The sequence below is a fragment of the Gorilla gorilla genome, chromosome 17, assembly GCF_029281585.2.
Source record: "Gorilla gorilla gorilla isolate KB3781 chromosome 17, NHGRI_mGorGor1-v2.1_pri, whole genome shotgun sequence".
Taxonomy (NCBI): Eukaryota; Metazoa; Chordata; class Mammalia; order Primates; family Hominidae; genus Gorilla; species Gorilla gorilla.
The window spans coordinates 41,046,340-41,061,811 of NC_073241.2; the positions used below are offsets into that span (position 1 = coordinate 41,046,340).

Here is a 15,472-nt window from a genome sequence, read left to right on the forward strand (position 1 = left end):
ATGAGAACTATGTAACTCAAAAATTTTCTTTTGTACTTTTAGCTGCCAGGATGTGAATAGTAATAACTATCTCAGGCCAGTTGCCTGGATTTTATCTACCTTTTTAGCTCCCTTTTATAAATTAGCATGTTGTTTGGTTTGTTCCCTTTTTGTTTTTGTCCTGCTGGTAAGTCATCATCAATTACTTTTGGAGCACACAGTATATAAATAAACATACATACATGTGGCACAACACCTTAGTTGGAAATGTGACATGAAATATAAAATGACTGTTAATATACTGCTGACATTTTTCCTTATAAAAAAATTTAGATCTTAATAAAATATGGATTACACATGGTGTAAAGAGCCCTACTCTTGTATAGCTTCTACTTTAGCAGAGGATACAGATGATAAACTGTCACACAAATAATCATAAAATTACCACTGACTTACAAGTAATTCTGATAAAATCCAAGAAAGAATAAAAATTAAAAGTAGTTAAAATAATTGTTAAGACGAGACTACAGTTGCCTGAGGAAAACTAAGGATACACATTAACTCAGTGATGGTAGGTATCACCTGGACTGTTGTCTCTTGCTGTCATCTGCATAAGAAGTGCCATCTGTTTTCGCTCAGAGAGTGGATAACCAAAAAGAATGCTAACTGGTGTGGATTTCTTATTTCCAGCTTCCTTTTTTGTCTTCTTCTTCTCTGGACCTTCTTTCTCTGGAATTATTAACAAATATGTAAGAATTTGAAACAAATCCAAGTACTCAAAAGCAAGTTTAAGATGAATTTTTTGATAGATGCTGTACATATATATGAGAAATGTGTACAATATATGAACTAGTAGTAGCCAGACAAAAGCACAATGGGTTTTATATTATATAAACAATTTTCTTCCTGACTGCTTTGAAAAAAATATATTCTTAATTCCACTGTTTTCAGAAAATTAGTAATACTTGGGAAATTTATTACTAGTAAAATTTTACCTTAATGACTTGTTCTAGTAAAATTTAATTCCTTGATAACAGTGCAGACATTCTTTAGTATTACATCTTTGAAACCTCTTTTATTCACTATAATTTTATTTGTAATTGCTGATAAGCCTATATAGCAATGCTCCTTCAAATTACTTCCTTAATTCCAGCAATGATTTATACAATCTTCCAATGAGCTAAATATTTAAGACAAGTCTTATCACACAGAACAACTATCGAAAAAAAGTACCAAATCATTTTATTCCAGTCATAGGATAGCTGAACATGAAATGACATTAGTCAAAGCCAAGAATGCGCAAATTAAAGATTCTGTGTGGCTATGGGTTAACAGATCTTGCAAAGATCCAAAAATTTTCAAGGACCTTTTCAAAGAGATCTGACCCATCATCAAGTTAGCTCTCAGATTTAACTATCTGGGAAACCCATTAGCAACGCAGCCTGCGTTCCCCATTAAGTGTCAGCAAATTCAGACTGAACTGAATTCTATAAGTAAGAGATACAGATGTTTGTCTTTTCTGTAAGACTTCTCTGGGAGTTAAGGCAGGTGCTCTGTGCAGCCAAATGCAAAGGTCTGGCTATTACCTGTCCATCTATTTCTTGGGAAACCCTATACAAATATCTGGAATGTACTGATCCAGGTTTGAGGGTACCTGCAAAGAGGAGCTGCAAAAATAAATAAGTAAAATAAAGAATATTTAAAAATAGCAAAAATGGGAAAAGGAAAGGCTTAGTAGTCAAAATGGTGTCTTTTTTCAAGCAGATATGAAGAGCAGCTAAAATACTCTAAAAGAAAAGCATGTTTTAATCTAGCAAGTTTAGAAAACTAATTAAAACCTGATATTATTAGCAGGCATAAGAAGTTAATAATTCTTCCAGTGTGCCACTTAATCAGGATACTCTGTCACCTTTATGGCTGAGAAAAATCAGAGCTCCTAATTTTAAAAACTCTGCTGTCCACAAATCTTTCAAAATTAAACATTTCCTAAAAAGTCCATTTTCTTGAATATTTGGTTTTGCATAAAAACAAAATTTCAAGACTTATTTAAATCAACTTTATTTTTTTCCAGTATAATCTTTTCATATTTTTTATTTCATTATCATTAATCATCCAATTTAGCACAAATCCAATCTTCGCACAGTACTTTTCCTAACTTACGCTGCATCATAAAGCCCTAAACAGATTTTTGGAGAAGCCAATTTTTTCCTGAAGCATATATGGATTTTTTCTCCTAATTTTCTGCATATCTTGGTTCTCTAGTATTTAACAAGGAACTACAAGTGTTGTTGTTTTAACAGTTTTCCATTTGAATAACAAATCTTTAACTATAATGAATGTATTTCTCTCCTAAAGTAAATATATTTAACATTGTGAAAATTTTATAGAAAATAGAAAAGATGTTTCAAAGACAAGAAATAAAATCTAGTAATTAGAGGAAACAAAAAATACTTAGCATCTATCCTCAAAATATTTTCTAAATATTGGGGAAAATTTCGCATTTTTGTTTGTAAAACAACTGCCTTTTTTGTTTTGACTGCATTTTAACACAAGGTTTTAAAAAAGCCAGTCTAACATGATAAAGTAATACATACTCAGGCAACAGTAAAAAGATACTTATATATGCATCATTAGAATGCCATGCTGCCAAATAAAGATGTAATTATTTTGGAAAGAAAGAAAGAAATTGGATATATTCCAAATATTTAAAACAAAATTTGAATCAGATGCTAGCATCCAATATAAACTCTATTTTCTTTCAGTTACCATAGTCATATGTCTGAGTTCATATTCTGCATGAGACAGCAAAGTAAGAAAACAGCAGCCGGCGTAAGGCAGCTAGGATAGAGACAACTACACTGTGTGTCAAAACTGTGTTAGACTAATATGTCCCAAACTATGCGTTTTCAAGTTAAAAGCAGTCAACAAGACTATCTGGGATTCGTCCTGTAAAGAATTTGTTTCCTCTGACCCATCATAAGTAAAAAAATGATAATATATTATATATCTTATAAAGAGTTAGCTACTTCTCTTGTCAGGAAGGTGATTAAATAATACTTAAAAAGTTAGCTACTTCTCAAGATTCAGTACCTGCAAAACGTATTTATTTGCCCTAATAATAGACAAGAACTTTGAAGTTTAAATGTAAGTATACTGACAAATGTGTTCATTTAGCATAGTCTACTATAAACTTAAGTTCCATTCAGACAGCCTAGGGATTTTTTAAGAAAATATACAAGAGATTCACTTAAGACTATTCAAAGCAAACAGAGAAATGGACTTTTCAACGCTCCAACATTCTTTCAAGGTTTAGAGGATCTTCAGATATACAAAGATGTTCCAGTTTTATAATGCTGAAAATTAATGCTTTCTTTTTAGGTCTTGTCAGAATAAATAGAAAGCTCAACATCTTCACATCCCAATTAAGTATTAAGTACTTATTAAGGAGAAGAGACAAAATTGTTTTTCTTAGGGAACTTGGTTCATAAACCTGTTAGTGTCTCAGAAATTAAAGAATACAACATCTTCCCACAAAGTAGTCACTGTAAGAACCAAACAATGGAATCACAACTCAAATATAGATGAACATAATTAAGTCAATCCTGTTTGCAATGTACATACTTCAATTCTGAAAAAAAAATTTGCCATTACTCTCTGGTTCTAAAATACCAACATGAATCTCCAATTGAATGTCTGCATCTTTTGATTTCCGGCAATGATACTCAGATTATGGATGGCTTCATATACATACAGCTCTTTCAGGGGCACTTTGGGTACTTAGAAGTCACCTTTTAGAAAAGCATGCCTAATTCCACAGTAACTGACTGTAAATATGCCCCACCCCCTCAATTTTGGTAACCAGGCACTACTGACTTATCAGCTCAATTAAAACCTTCGGGATAATTTTAAGAATTATTATTTGGTTCTTCCACTGCCCCTAATCCAACCCCACAAATGTATAAAATAAATAAAAAGTGTATAAAAACAGGTTTACTTTAGTTTTTATAGCTAAATGTCATATGCTGAAAACTAGACACTTAGACACCCAGGGAGTAAAAAAAAATCATATTTTTATTTAAGCTCAGAGATAACAATGTTAGCCAATTTAAAAAAAGACAATCAAAAAACATTTAACTAATTAGCTGTCACATACTAGAGAACACATTTACTCTTTATTTTAAGAGGACACAGTACTTGTATATCCTCTCTTGTATTCTATCTGGAGCAATTACGAACCATTAACATAAAATAACAGGTGCCATGGCTTAATAGAGAGGTTGCAACACAGTGGTAATGGCATTTCTCTAGGTAACCTGGTATTTTAATTCAGTTATAGTTAAATTTAACCTAGGCAACAAAGTCAATAACGGCTAATGAATTCAATGGAAAAAAATTGTATTAAATGTGTTTTTTAAAAAACATCACCTGACTAAACGGTAAGATGACACTGTCTATTGAAATCAGTACACTTGGTATACACCTTGTGAAGGGTATACAACAAAACATTTGGGTATCTTCCCATAGGAGTCACTACACTATGCAACACCAGGGGTTGACTTTCACACTGTTTTCTACGTGAATGGTGTTCCCCACATCGTGCTGTAAAAAATTGGAGTGGAGGTATATGGCAGTCCTGCTACAAGGTTCACACATAGCTTGTGTTAGATATGATACACTGAGTACCTCGGAGCAAAAATGGGAAAATGTGGTGTCACCCACGTAGTTCATTTATTTAACCAAAGATATCTATATGCTGGTTTGAAAATAAGTTACTTATAGTACAATAATTAATTGTAAATGTGACAGAAACCACTGGCTAAACAGGAACACCTGATAATCTAATTACCTGAGTATGTCCTGTAAGAAGATATAAGTCTCTCCCCCCAATTTTCACTTGTATGTCCTGGATCTGAATCTACAGAATGAGAAGAGACAGGAGAAGAGAAAAAAGCACACGGAGGGAAATGCAGAATTCAACAAACCAACATTTTTCAAAAGACCACCAGTTAATAAGCTATTATTGTTTTGCCAAAAGATTATTTTTAAAGTAAAGCCAAAATTATATTTAAAACACAGGTTTGGTCAACACCTAATATTTCAAATTTTTCAACAAAAATATCTTAAAGTTGGGAAATTCAACCATGCAGTTTCAATAACAGGTATTACTGATGTTATATATTAAAACACACTATCTTCTTTGGGGCTATATATTTTTTCAACTTCTGAATAACAGTAAAACAGCCAGTACTCTATCACTGGTTTTCTGTTTAGAACTTGTCTTACGCTTTTTGTTCTATGAGTGCCAACTCGACTCTGGAGACAGTAAAACTCTTTGGACTGCACCATCATCCTACACCACAGACCTTTCCACAAATTATATACACTTCAAATGGTATAAATTACTACAGTGATTACTACTGAAGACCGTCTGGAAAGAAAGTAACCTAAATCAAAACAAAGTTTATCAGTTAAGAATATGGAATTCTGGCTGGGCACAGTGGCTCACGCCTGTAATCCCAGCACTTTGGGAGGCCAAGGTGGGTGGATTACCTGAGGTCAGAAGTTCAAGACCAGTCTGGCCAACATGATGAAACCCCATCCCTACTAAAAATACAAAAATTAGACAGGTGTGGTGGCGTATGCCTGTAATCCCACCTACTTGGGAGGCTGAGGCCAGAGAATCACTTGAACCCAGGTGGCCGGGGTTGCAGTGAGCTGAGATCATGCCATTGTACTCCAGTCTGGGTGACAGAGTGAGACTCTGCATTTAAAAAATAATAATAAGAATATATATATACACACACACACACACACACACACATATATATATGGAATTCTGCCTAACAATTCATGACAGAGAAATATGAATATGGACAATTGACTTTGGCAATATGGCCAGAGCAGACATTTTTACTTATAAATATATTTTGACTTATAAATGCCATTTCAACTCACAATATTATTGTGTTCTTCATATCCTTAACTGACAAACTTTTTTCCAGGATCACTGTTACACAGTATTCATGATTTCATTTAGGTATAAGTAACCAAGCGTTCAAAAAAAACAACTTAGAGAACAAGTAACCCCTAAGCATCGTATTTGAAAATTTTACAGATAAGCCTAAAAGTTTAGTGATGAGAAGGTTCATTCAACTGAAAGAGGAATCATCAATAACATTTAGACCAACTCTAAAGTAAACAGGTAAATGGGCTGAATGGTAAAACTTTCAATGAACACATATTTCAAAATGGAATACATTAAGTTAGCAACCACAAAAATTTCATGAAAAATAATATTTGACAAAGACAAACAAAAAAATTTAAATAACCACCATAGATTGCAAAGCAAACCAGCAACCATTAAATTGTGCCAATTGGATTAAATGAATTATTGAAAGCAGATATTATTTTAATAGATTAAACCACAGTGAATAAACGAAGCTTTCAATTATATTAATGTAGTTTACCAGTTTATCCAAATCATCCTTTGGAAGTAAGCAACCACTCTGACCCCACACACTCTTTGGCTTTTACTCAAACAAGTATGTTTCTATTGGGGGCATCTGAATAGTCTATAAAGCTTTAACTCAGGAACTGGAAAATTAAAGCTTCTATTAACATATCCCTGTCCCTTTCCTCAACTACTTCCTTTTATGCTGTACTGAGACTAGGCTGTATGAGACTACCACTGTTTATGAGATTGAGATTGATGCAAAACACTGAGTGCTAAGCAGAGCCATTCTCTCTCCCACATATGTTCTTTGTAGCGAGGCAAAACAAGTGACACTTGTATTTTAAAACCAATCCTTTTAAGTTAATATTTTGCTTGGGTTGCAAGGAAATAAGAGAAAAATACCAAAAATAATTTTAAAAGCCTGTACTGTATGTTTGAAATTTTTATAATGAAATATCAGGAAGGGGGCAGAGGTAAATCTATCATGAATAACTGCCATGAAAAAATCACCAAAGGTGATTATTCTTACTAAGCAAAGCACTAATTTTATCTATTTTAATATAGTTCCCAGAAAAATTATATCTATCTGTTTTCTTTTTAAAAGAAGCTCCTCTCCTCAAATTTGACTGAGTCACTTTATAATATGGTAAACCCTTAAATGGCATCTAAAGTCTTAGGAAAATAGAACTAAGGCTGGCTGGCAGAGATTTTGTTAATAAAATTTCAACATATTCTACAGCTGCCTCTGTAGACTTTGTGAACACATCATACTATGTTCTCTGAATTTTCTCATAACACATTATCTTTTTAAAATGCCAAAAAAGGCTGGGCGCGGTTGCTCATGCCTGTAATCCCAGCACTGGGAGGCTGAGGTGGGTGGATCAATTGAGGTCAGGAGTTTGAGACCAGCTTGGCCAACATGGTGAAACCCCATCTCTACTAAAAATACAAAAATTAGCTGGGTGTGGTGGCACACGCCTGTAATCCCAGCTATTGAGGAGGCTGAGACAGGAGAACTGCTTGAACCCGGGAGGCAGAGGTTGCAGCGAGCCGAAACTGTGCCACTGCACTCCAGCCTGGGTGAAAGAGTGACACTCTGTATCACCTTAAAAAAAAAAAAAAAAAAGCCAAAAAAACTAGTAAACTATTTGCTTACTAATAATGCTAAGAGGAAACAATTATTCAAAGAAAAAAAGTGAAAGACATTCAATCTTTCTGATTATTTAAACATGCAAACTAAAATGACAAAGGACTACTGGTTTATCTCTACAGAACATCAGATTTATCAACCTAAAGAAAAACATGTCCCCCAATGCTATTTGAAGTTAAAGAACATTCATATACTGCTGGAGGCTTTCTAACTAGGTATAATTATTTTGGAGAAACATGAAGAATCACAGAAATGTTTAACCCTTATAACACTGTAACCCTACTCCTGGGAACGAATAAAGAAATAACTCAGGGTATGACAAACATCACAATCTGCAAAGACGTCTTGATGGCATTATTCATAACAAAAGAATTGTAAATTAAGTTTGAGGGCCAAGAAGAGACTCTCTCATATGTAGCCTCAAGACAGCTGTTTAACACTTTCACATTAAGAGATTTTGGCTTTCCCTTGGACACCGTAAGACTAGGAAAGAAATTAAGTATGATTTTGTGACTGATAATGCAGGAATAAAGTTCACTTAGGTGGAAACTTTATTAATTATTAAAGATAACAAAAGTTATCAGTTACTGATTACACTTTATATATGGGGGCAGATATTATACGATACCTATACAATATTCATTCTCCTTTTCTTACCAGGAATACCCCAGTTTTGATCAGGGAAACAATATGCCCGGCTAAAAGTATGATTTTTCAGACTCCGCTGCAACTAGAATAGCCTAACTAATCAGATGCAGAAACAAAAAGGCCAAATCTCACCGGGAAAAAGACACTTTTGTCCTTGGTCTTTTCCCTCCTACTTTCTACCCAGGAAGAAGCAATAATCTTGTGATTATAAGGCAAAATGATTAAGGACAAAGCCCATGTATGAGCTAAGAGTGGCAGAGCATTAAGATGAAAAGAGATCAGTGCCTGATGGCATTACTGAACTGCTATGCCAACCCCGTACTGCCTATACCTGGCCTTCTTACTGCATTAAACTGTAAAATTCCTATGTATTTAAACCAGTGTTAGTTTTTGGTTATGTTTAATTTAGTTTTACAAGCTAAATTTACATGCTATGTCACTTGAAGGTCACGATTCTCTGAAACTGATACTATTATATGTACTTTTACAGACAAGGAAGCTGGGACTTACAAAGAATTCTAATTACTGGGCCAGTGCTCGTAGGGGGCTGAGGGTCAACACTAGTCAGATTCCAAAATCTTCAACAGTAAACACTGCCATGATTTACCTCTGTTACAACTATAAAATTTATCCTGTCAATTCTAGAGTAGGAGAGAATGAAAGGAAAAGGTAAAAATTAGTGATAAAGCAAGCTGATGTAGGTGTAAGAAATATCTTTTAGATAAGCAGTTGCTTTTTGCTTCCATAGGTTCAATGGGTCACTGTATACACTGGCTTAATATTCCACAGGACAAAATTTATGGGAATTCTTTGACAGAGTAAAACAATATGTTGGTGATTTGTTTAAATAAATTAATTCAGAATAAATATAGTACTATGATAGAGCTACAAGGACCCACTGGCCTGATTTCAAATTATGTTGTAATTCATTCCCTAATTTCTCCTGTCTAGCCAAGCAATTACTTTTCTAGAAAGTGTTTTCTTTTTTAAAAAAATTAGTAAGTATTAAATAATTGAGAATTTAGAAAGTTTAAGACACATTACGATATCTTGCAAAATGAAGGCTAGGAATCTCTCATTCAGTAGACAGCATTACTGCTGATTTGGGGTGCCAGTAGGCTTTCCTTGGACAATGTTATGAATACCTCTTTTAAAAAGTAGTGACTTTATAAAAGTAACATATGACCATTATCTCAAGAATTCAAGCCATACAAAAAGGACCAAGAAGGAAGTAATAAATACCCCACATCCAACAAATAAAGTGTTAACCTCTGGCAAGCATCATTCCCAGCATCCCTCTAAATACATATAACAACAAAGGAACTAGCAGAGACAGTAATAAATTTATGTAAGAACAAGAAAATAACATACATATGCTGTTTTGAAATAAAAGGCTTAAAGATTATTTTAATCCAACATTAAAAAAAACTAAAGGCATTGCTTCTTCTTTATAAAAGACACTGTCTACTATAAAATATAAACAAAAATATAAAGGAATTTTAAATACAGGAACATTAAAAAGTTTATATAATCATTTTAAGAAACTATATACTTGTTTAGATAATATCAGTTAATCCCTTGCTAGAGATAAGATGATATGCTTTCTCCTTATTCCCTACCCTTTTTTCTGTTATTTCCTTACGTCAAGGTTTATAACATTTATATTTTGTTCTGTACCCAAAACACATCCAACAGGTACAGTTCCTACAGTGAAAAAAGTCTTAGTCTTAATCTTTCCATGTGTTAATATACATCATGTGTGCACGTATATACACACAGTAAATGTAAATACACAAATTACAATTTTAATGCAAATAGCACATACTGTTTCATAATCTAATTTTTTACTTCCAATATCATGATCACCTTCCCATATTACGTATTATTCTACAGCCGGAGTACAGTGGCATGATCACAGCTCACTGTAGCCTCGACCTACCAGGCCAAGCAATACTCATGCATCAGCATCCCGAGTAGCTGGGATTACAGGCACACACCACTAAGCCTGACTCATTTTTTAATTTTCTTATAGATACAGGGTCTCACTCTGCTGGCCAATCTGGTCTCAAACTCCTGGCCTCAAGTGATCCTCCTGCCTTGGCCTTCCAAAGTGCTGGGATTTCAGGTGTGAGCCACCATGCCCAGCCTTACTACATTATTTTTAAGGGTGAAAAATCTATTTCTTCATTGAATTTATCATAATTAACAAATCCTATATTACTCAACACAATTTTCCTGATTTTTTTGCTATTATAAAGAAATCTGAGATAAACATTCTTAAAGATAAATGCTCTCATCAGTAAGTATTAGAGGCCAGGCATGTTGGCTCACTCCTGTAATCCCAGCACTTTGGGAGGCTGAGGCTGGCAGATCACTTGAGGTCGGGAGTTAACAGCCTGGCCAACATGGTGAAACTCCATCTCTACTAAAAATATGAAAATTACCCAGGCATCGTGGCAGGCGCCTGTAATCCCAGCTACTCGGAAGGCTGAGGCGGGAGAATCACTTGAACCCAGGAAGCAGAGGTTGCAGTGAGCTGGGATGGCACCACTGCACTCCAGCCTGGGCGACAGAGTGACTCTGTCTCAAAATAATAATAGTTATCATTATTATAATAAATGCCCCCAAAAAAATTAGTCGAATGTTAAGAAACAACTTTTTATATACACTGTCCTATTTACCTTAAACAAAGTATTTCTATAATTTAGACCCACTAAAGCAAATTCCTATGTCCAACCCATAACCACTGGGTGATTCAGACCAAAAACAATTTTGTCATTTACCATAAATTGTATTTCTTTGATTACTATTGATGTATTTTTTTCATGTATTTCTTTGCCAACTATAATTGTTCTGAACCACTTGTATTTTTTGGTCCATTTTCCCATTTTTGAGTTTCCTTTTCACACTTACAAGATCTTTAAATACTACATATATTAAGGGTTTTGATATATGCTGTAAATGTTTCTCCCCTCTGTATCTTTATCTTCACAGTTTCAGCTAATAGTTTAAAATACAGAATACTACATAAAAAAGATCAATGTCAGATATGAAGTCTGATGCTGTATCTTTCATATGGGAAACATCACTTAATGGTACTGAATTCTACTTTTTTTAAAAAAAAATATATAAAAGACACTTGAATCGTAAATAACACATTTTGTACTGGGACTAAGGAAATCCTCCTTAATGTTTTCACTGTGTTGTGATATGTTAAACCAAAGACGTCATCTATTACTAAAATTTATAAATAAAGCCTACCAAAAATATAAATACAATTGACCTTGAACCACCTGATTTTGAACTGCACAGATCCACTTACACAGGAATTTTCTTCTGCCTCCCTGCATCCCTGAGACAGCAAAATCAACCCCTCCTCTTCCTCAGTCTACTCAATGTGAAGACAATGAGGATGAAGATCTTTATAATGATATATTTCCATTTAATGAACAGTAAATATATTTTCTATTCTTTATGATTTTAAGTAACATTTTTTTCTCTAGCTTAAAGAGTACAGTATATAATAATATAACACGTCACCTCAGGTAACAGTAAAGAAAAAAATAATGTTAACACACAAAAGATGTGTTAATTGACTGTTTATGTTATTGGTAAGGCTTTGGTCAACAGCAGGCTATTAGTAGTTAAGTACTTGGGAAGTCAAAAGATACATAGATTTGACTGTGTGAAGGGGGAAAAAGGGGGTTGGCGCCCCTAGTCCCCACACCATTCGAGGGTCAATTGTGTTTTAAATCCATCAAAATTTTGTTTGGTGACAACATGTTAACTTTTCAAAAGGAAGAGTTAAGTGTTATGAAACAGTCTTATAGACAGCTGCGATATCCCAACTAAAGTCCAATAGTAGAAAAAATGTAAGGGGGAAAAGCGTATATAACCCAATTTTAGACATATGAATTAGGTTACATTTATTCAATGCCTAAATTTCTTACCTTCCTAAGTAACATTTTCTCCTTAATTTTATTCTAAATAAAAGAAAAATAATCCATCTGATCTAATGACAAAGGCTCTCATGAAAAGATTATCTTGAAACTTTATTCCTTAAAAATATTAATATTCTTTGAATTTATCAAAATCCATTTTTCGAACAGCTATCAGAAATATACTCTCATCGGAAAACAAAACCCGAGTAATGTAATTTAAAAATGACTAGCAAAGAAACTTTTAACAAGAATATGCGAGAAGAGTTCAATCTGAAATAGCTATCCCAAAGGCACATAAGCACCCTCTTCTCAGCTAAGCGATCTAGTAATAGCTTGAGAGTATCACTTAGGATGCTTCGGGGGAAAAAAAAAGATTCTGAATCTCTCAAAGAAACCAGTGTAGCTTAAAATGAAAAAGCACATGATTTCGTAATCACTGCAAGACAGAGCAATCTTCAAAGTTTAAAAATGTCATGAGTGTTTAAGAACAATTTTTAATTCACACAACAGCAGTGGCAAAATACACAAAAGGAGACCTGGCTACCAAAAGCATACACTACATGATTTTCTAAAGCTATGTTAGCATAGAATGTTTCAAAAATCTTTATGAGTATTTTCAGTTTCCAGAGTCAAGATCATTTCTGAACTGACAATTAAAATGACTACAAAGATATAGGCAGAATATAATCTATGTACGTAAACTCAGAATGGAATACTTTCTCTGAGGCTAAAACATTTTTAAGAACAGTTCATTATTAATATTTCATGCAATGACTAAAACTACAGTAAATACATACATTCAAGTTTATATTAGTTTCAAAAATCGGTTAGTTCAGGGCTAAAACACAACCTAGTAATTTATTAGATAGCAATAACAAGAATCTCATCCGTTATGAATAACTGGGATTGGCTGATTTCAAGTATCAATTTCTGGTATATAGGAGTTTTGGGAAACAAAAATTCTATGAAAAGCACTGAGGCAGTTAGCCTCAATTTGTGCGTGTGTGTGTGTGTGTGTGTGTGTGATGCATGTTTCTAATTTATTTCTGAATCTAAAGTGCCTAAACTTCTTTGGGGTGTGACCATATGTTCACAAAAGCTCAACAACTTTTTCTCAAATCTGCATATCCCAATGCTTCCTTATCACTGAGTAATTTTTATTCATTTGAATGCTCCTCCCAAAATTAATTTCTTGATAAAGAAATTCACAATAAACATTCAAAGAGTAAGGAATAAAGAAAATTGTTTTTATCTCTGGTTAGAAATCACACTTGGCATGATAGATGAATTCCTACCCCAAAATGATAAATCTGAAATAGTGAAATACAAATATTTCTCTATAAACTGGGGTGTCAAGAGGAGTGGTGTACAAGAAACAAAAATCAGAATTAAAGAATGGGCAAGATTTTACCAGAGAACAGCAAATTATTCTACCTGTGTCTGAATCTCGTTCTTCATTTCTTGATGGGCTAATGGTAAAAGGAAGTTTACGTTTCATGGATGATTTCTCTTTCATCTCCTTGCTCACATCACTTCGTTCAATTTTTGGAGTTTTGCTGTAGGATGCAATCTTGTCTTTACTCTATTAAAAAGTCAAATAGAGTAAAGTTATATCAATATTAGCTAAGCAATACAGTATAGAAACCCCTAAGGAAAATTTCAAACATACACAAAAAGAGATAGTATTACCTATCACTGTATTCAATATACTCAAGACCCAGCTTCAACAAGTACATTTTTTCCTGTTTCATATTTCCCTACTCTTATTTAGTAACATAATTTTAATTTTAAATAAATATTTTAAATATTTTAAATAAAAATTTTAAATAAATATTTAAAAATATTTATTTTTAAATATTTTACGTTCAGGGGTACCTGTGCAGGTTTGTTATGTAAGTAAATTGCATATCACTGGGGTTTGGTGTAAAGATTATTTCATTACCCAGGTCATAAGCATAGTACCTGATAGGCAGTTTTTGATCCTCTCCCTCCTCCCACCCTCCACCCTCAAGTAAGCCCGAGAGTCTGCTGTTCCCTTCATGTCCATGTGTACTCAATGTTTAGCTCCCACTTATGAGATCATGTGGTATTTGGTGGTTTTCTATTCCCGCATTAGTTCACTTAGGATTATGGCCTCCAGCTCCATCCATGTTGCTGTGCAAAACACATGATCTCTTTCTTTTTAATGGCTGCATAGTGTTCTATGGTGTGTATATACCACATTTTCTTTATCCAGTCTACTGTTGATGCGCATTTAGGTTAATTCCATGTATTTGCTACTGTGAGTAGTGCTGCAATGAACATACGCAAGTATGTGTCTTTTTAATAGGACAATTTATATTCTTTTGGGTAAACAAAAATGGGATTGCTGGGTTGAATGGTACTTCTAATAACAATTTTAAAACAACAGTAAAACAAAATATTTTGAATAGAACCATTATATCTAGATGTAGCGCCAATGAATATGTAAATTTTAAAAAGCAATTCTGAATTGAATCAAACTGATGGTATTTTATTTAAAAAATAAAATTGGCTGGGTGTGGTGGCTCATGCCTGTTAATCCCGGCACTGTGGGAGGCCACAGCGTGGGTATCACCTGAGGTCAGGAGTTTGAGACCAGCCTGGCCAACATGGTGAAATCCTGTCTCTACTAAAAATACAAAAAAATAGCCAGGTGTGGTGGCAGGTGCCTATAATCCTAACTACTCAGGAGGCTGAGGCAGGAGAATTGCTTGAATCTGGGAGGCAGGGGCTTCAGTGAGCTGAGATCATACCGTTGCACTCCAGCCTGGGCAACAAGAGCAAAACTCTGTCTCAATAAATAAATAAATAAATAAATAAATAAATAAATAAATAAATAAATAAAATTATCTATATCAGTAGTTCTCAAATGGCTTCCTGACTAGCAGTATCAGCATCACTTAGAAACTTACTAGAAATGCAAAATCTCAGGCATCATCTCAGACCTACTGAATCAGAATCTCTGGGGCTAGGGCTTAATGATCTGTTTTAATAGTCCTGCCAAATAATTTTGATGCATAGTAAAGTCTGAGAACCACTATTATTTACCAATAAAGAAGAAAATATGTAAGGATCACAGGAACCAAAGAATAATCTACCCAGGCCAGTAGATTACAACCCTATTTCTTAAATCAGAAAACCAGAAATGGATTTATAATTCATTTTAGAGAAAGAATGACATACCAAACAAAAATACTAAGTACTCGCCCAATCAGGTGAAGTGACCTATAGGTATTATAAAGTTCGCTCCTATAATCAAAACATCCAAATTGATACGGC

At 33.9% G+C, this 15,472-nt stretch overlaps 1 protein-coding gene across 12 annotated transcripts in view; it reads right to left on the bottom strand.

Annotated features, from left to right (window-relative positions):
* The window catches only part of ANKRD12 (ankyrin repeat domain 12), a 146,644-nt gene that overhangs the window by 73,852 nt on the left and 57,320 nt on the right, over positions 1-15,472 (bottom strand). For 6 of the 12 annotated variants that reach the window (XM_019013954.4, XM_004059174.5, XM_055368646.2 and 3 more), the window contains 3 exons: positions 13,607-13,754; positions 4,826-4,894; positions 562-708 (listed from right to left, as the gene is read on the bottom strand). In XM_019013954.4, coding sequence (XP_018869499.1) covers positions 562-708; positions 4,826-4,894; positions 13,607-13,754 — 364 coding nt within the window. The remainder of the gene's footprint in view (positions 1-561; positions 709-4,825; positions 4,895-13,606; positions 13,755-15,472) is intronic. The other 6 variants (XM_019013953.4, XM_031003584.3, XM_063699389.1 and 3 more) reach the window with 1 other exon arrangement.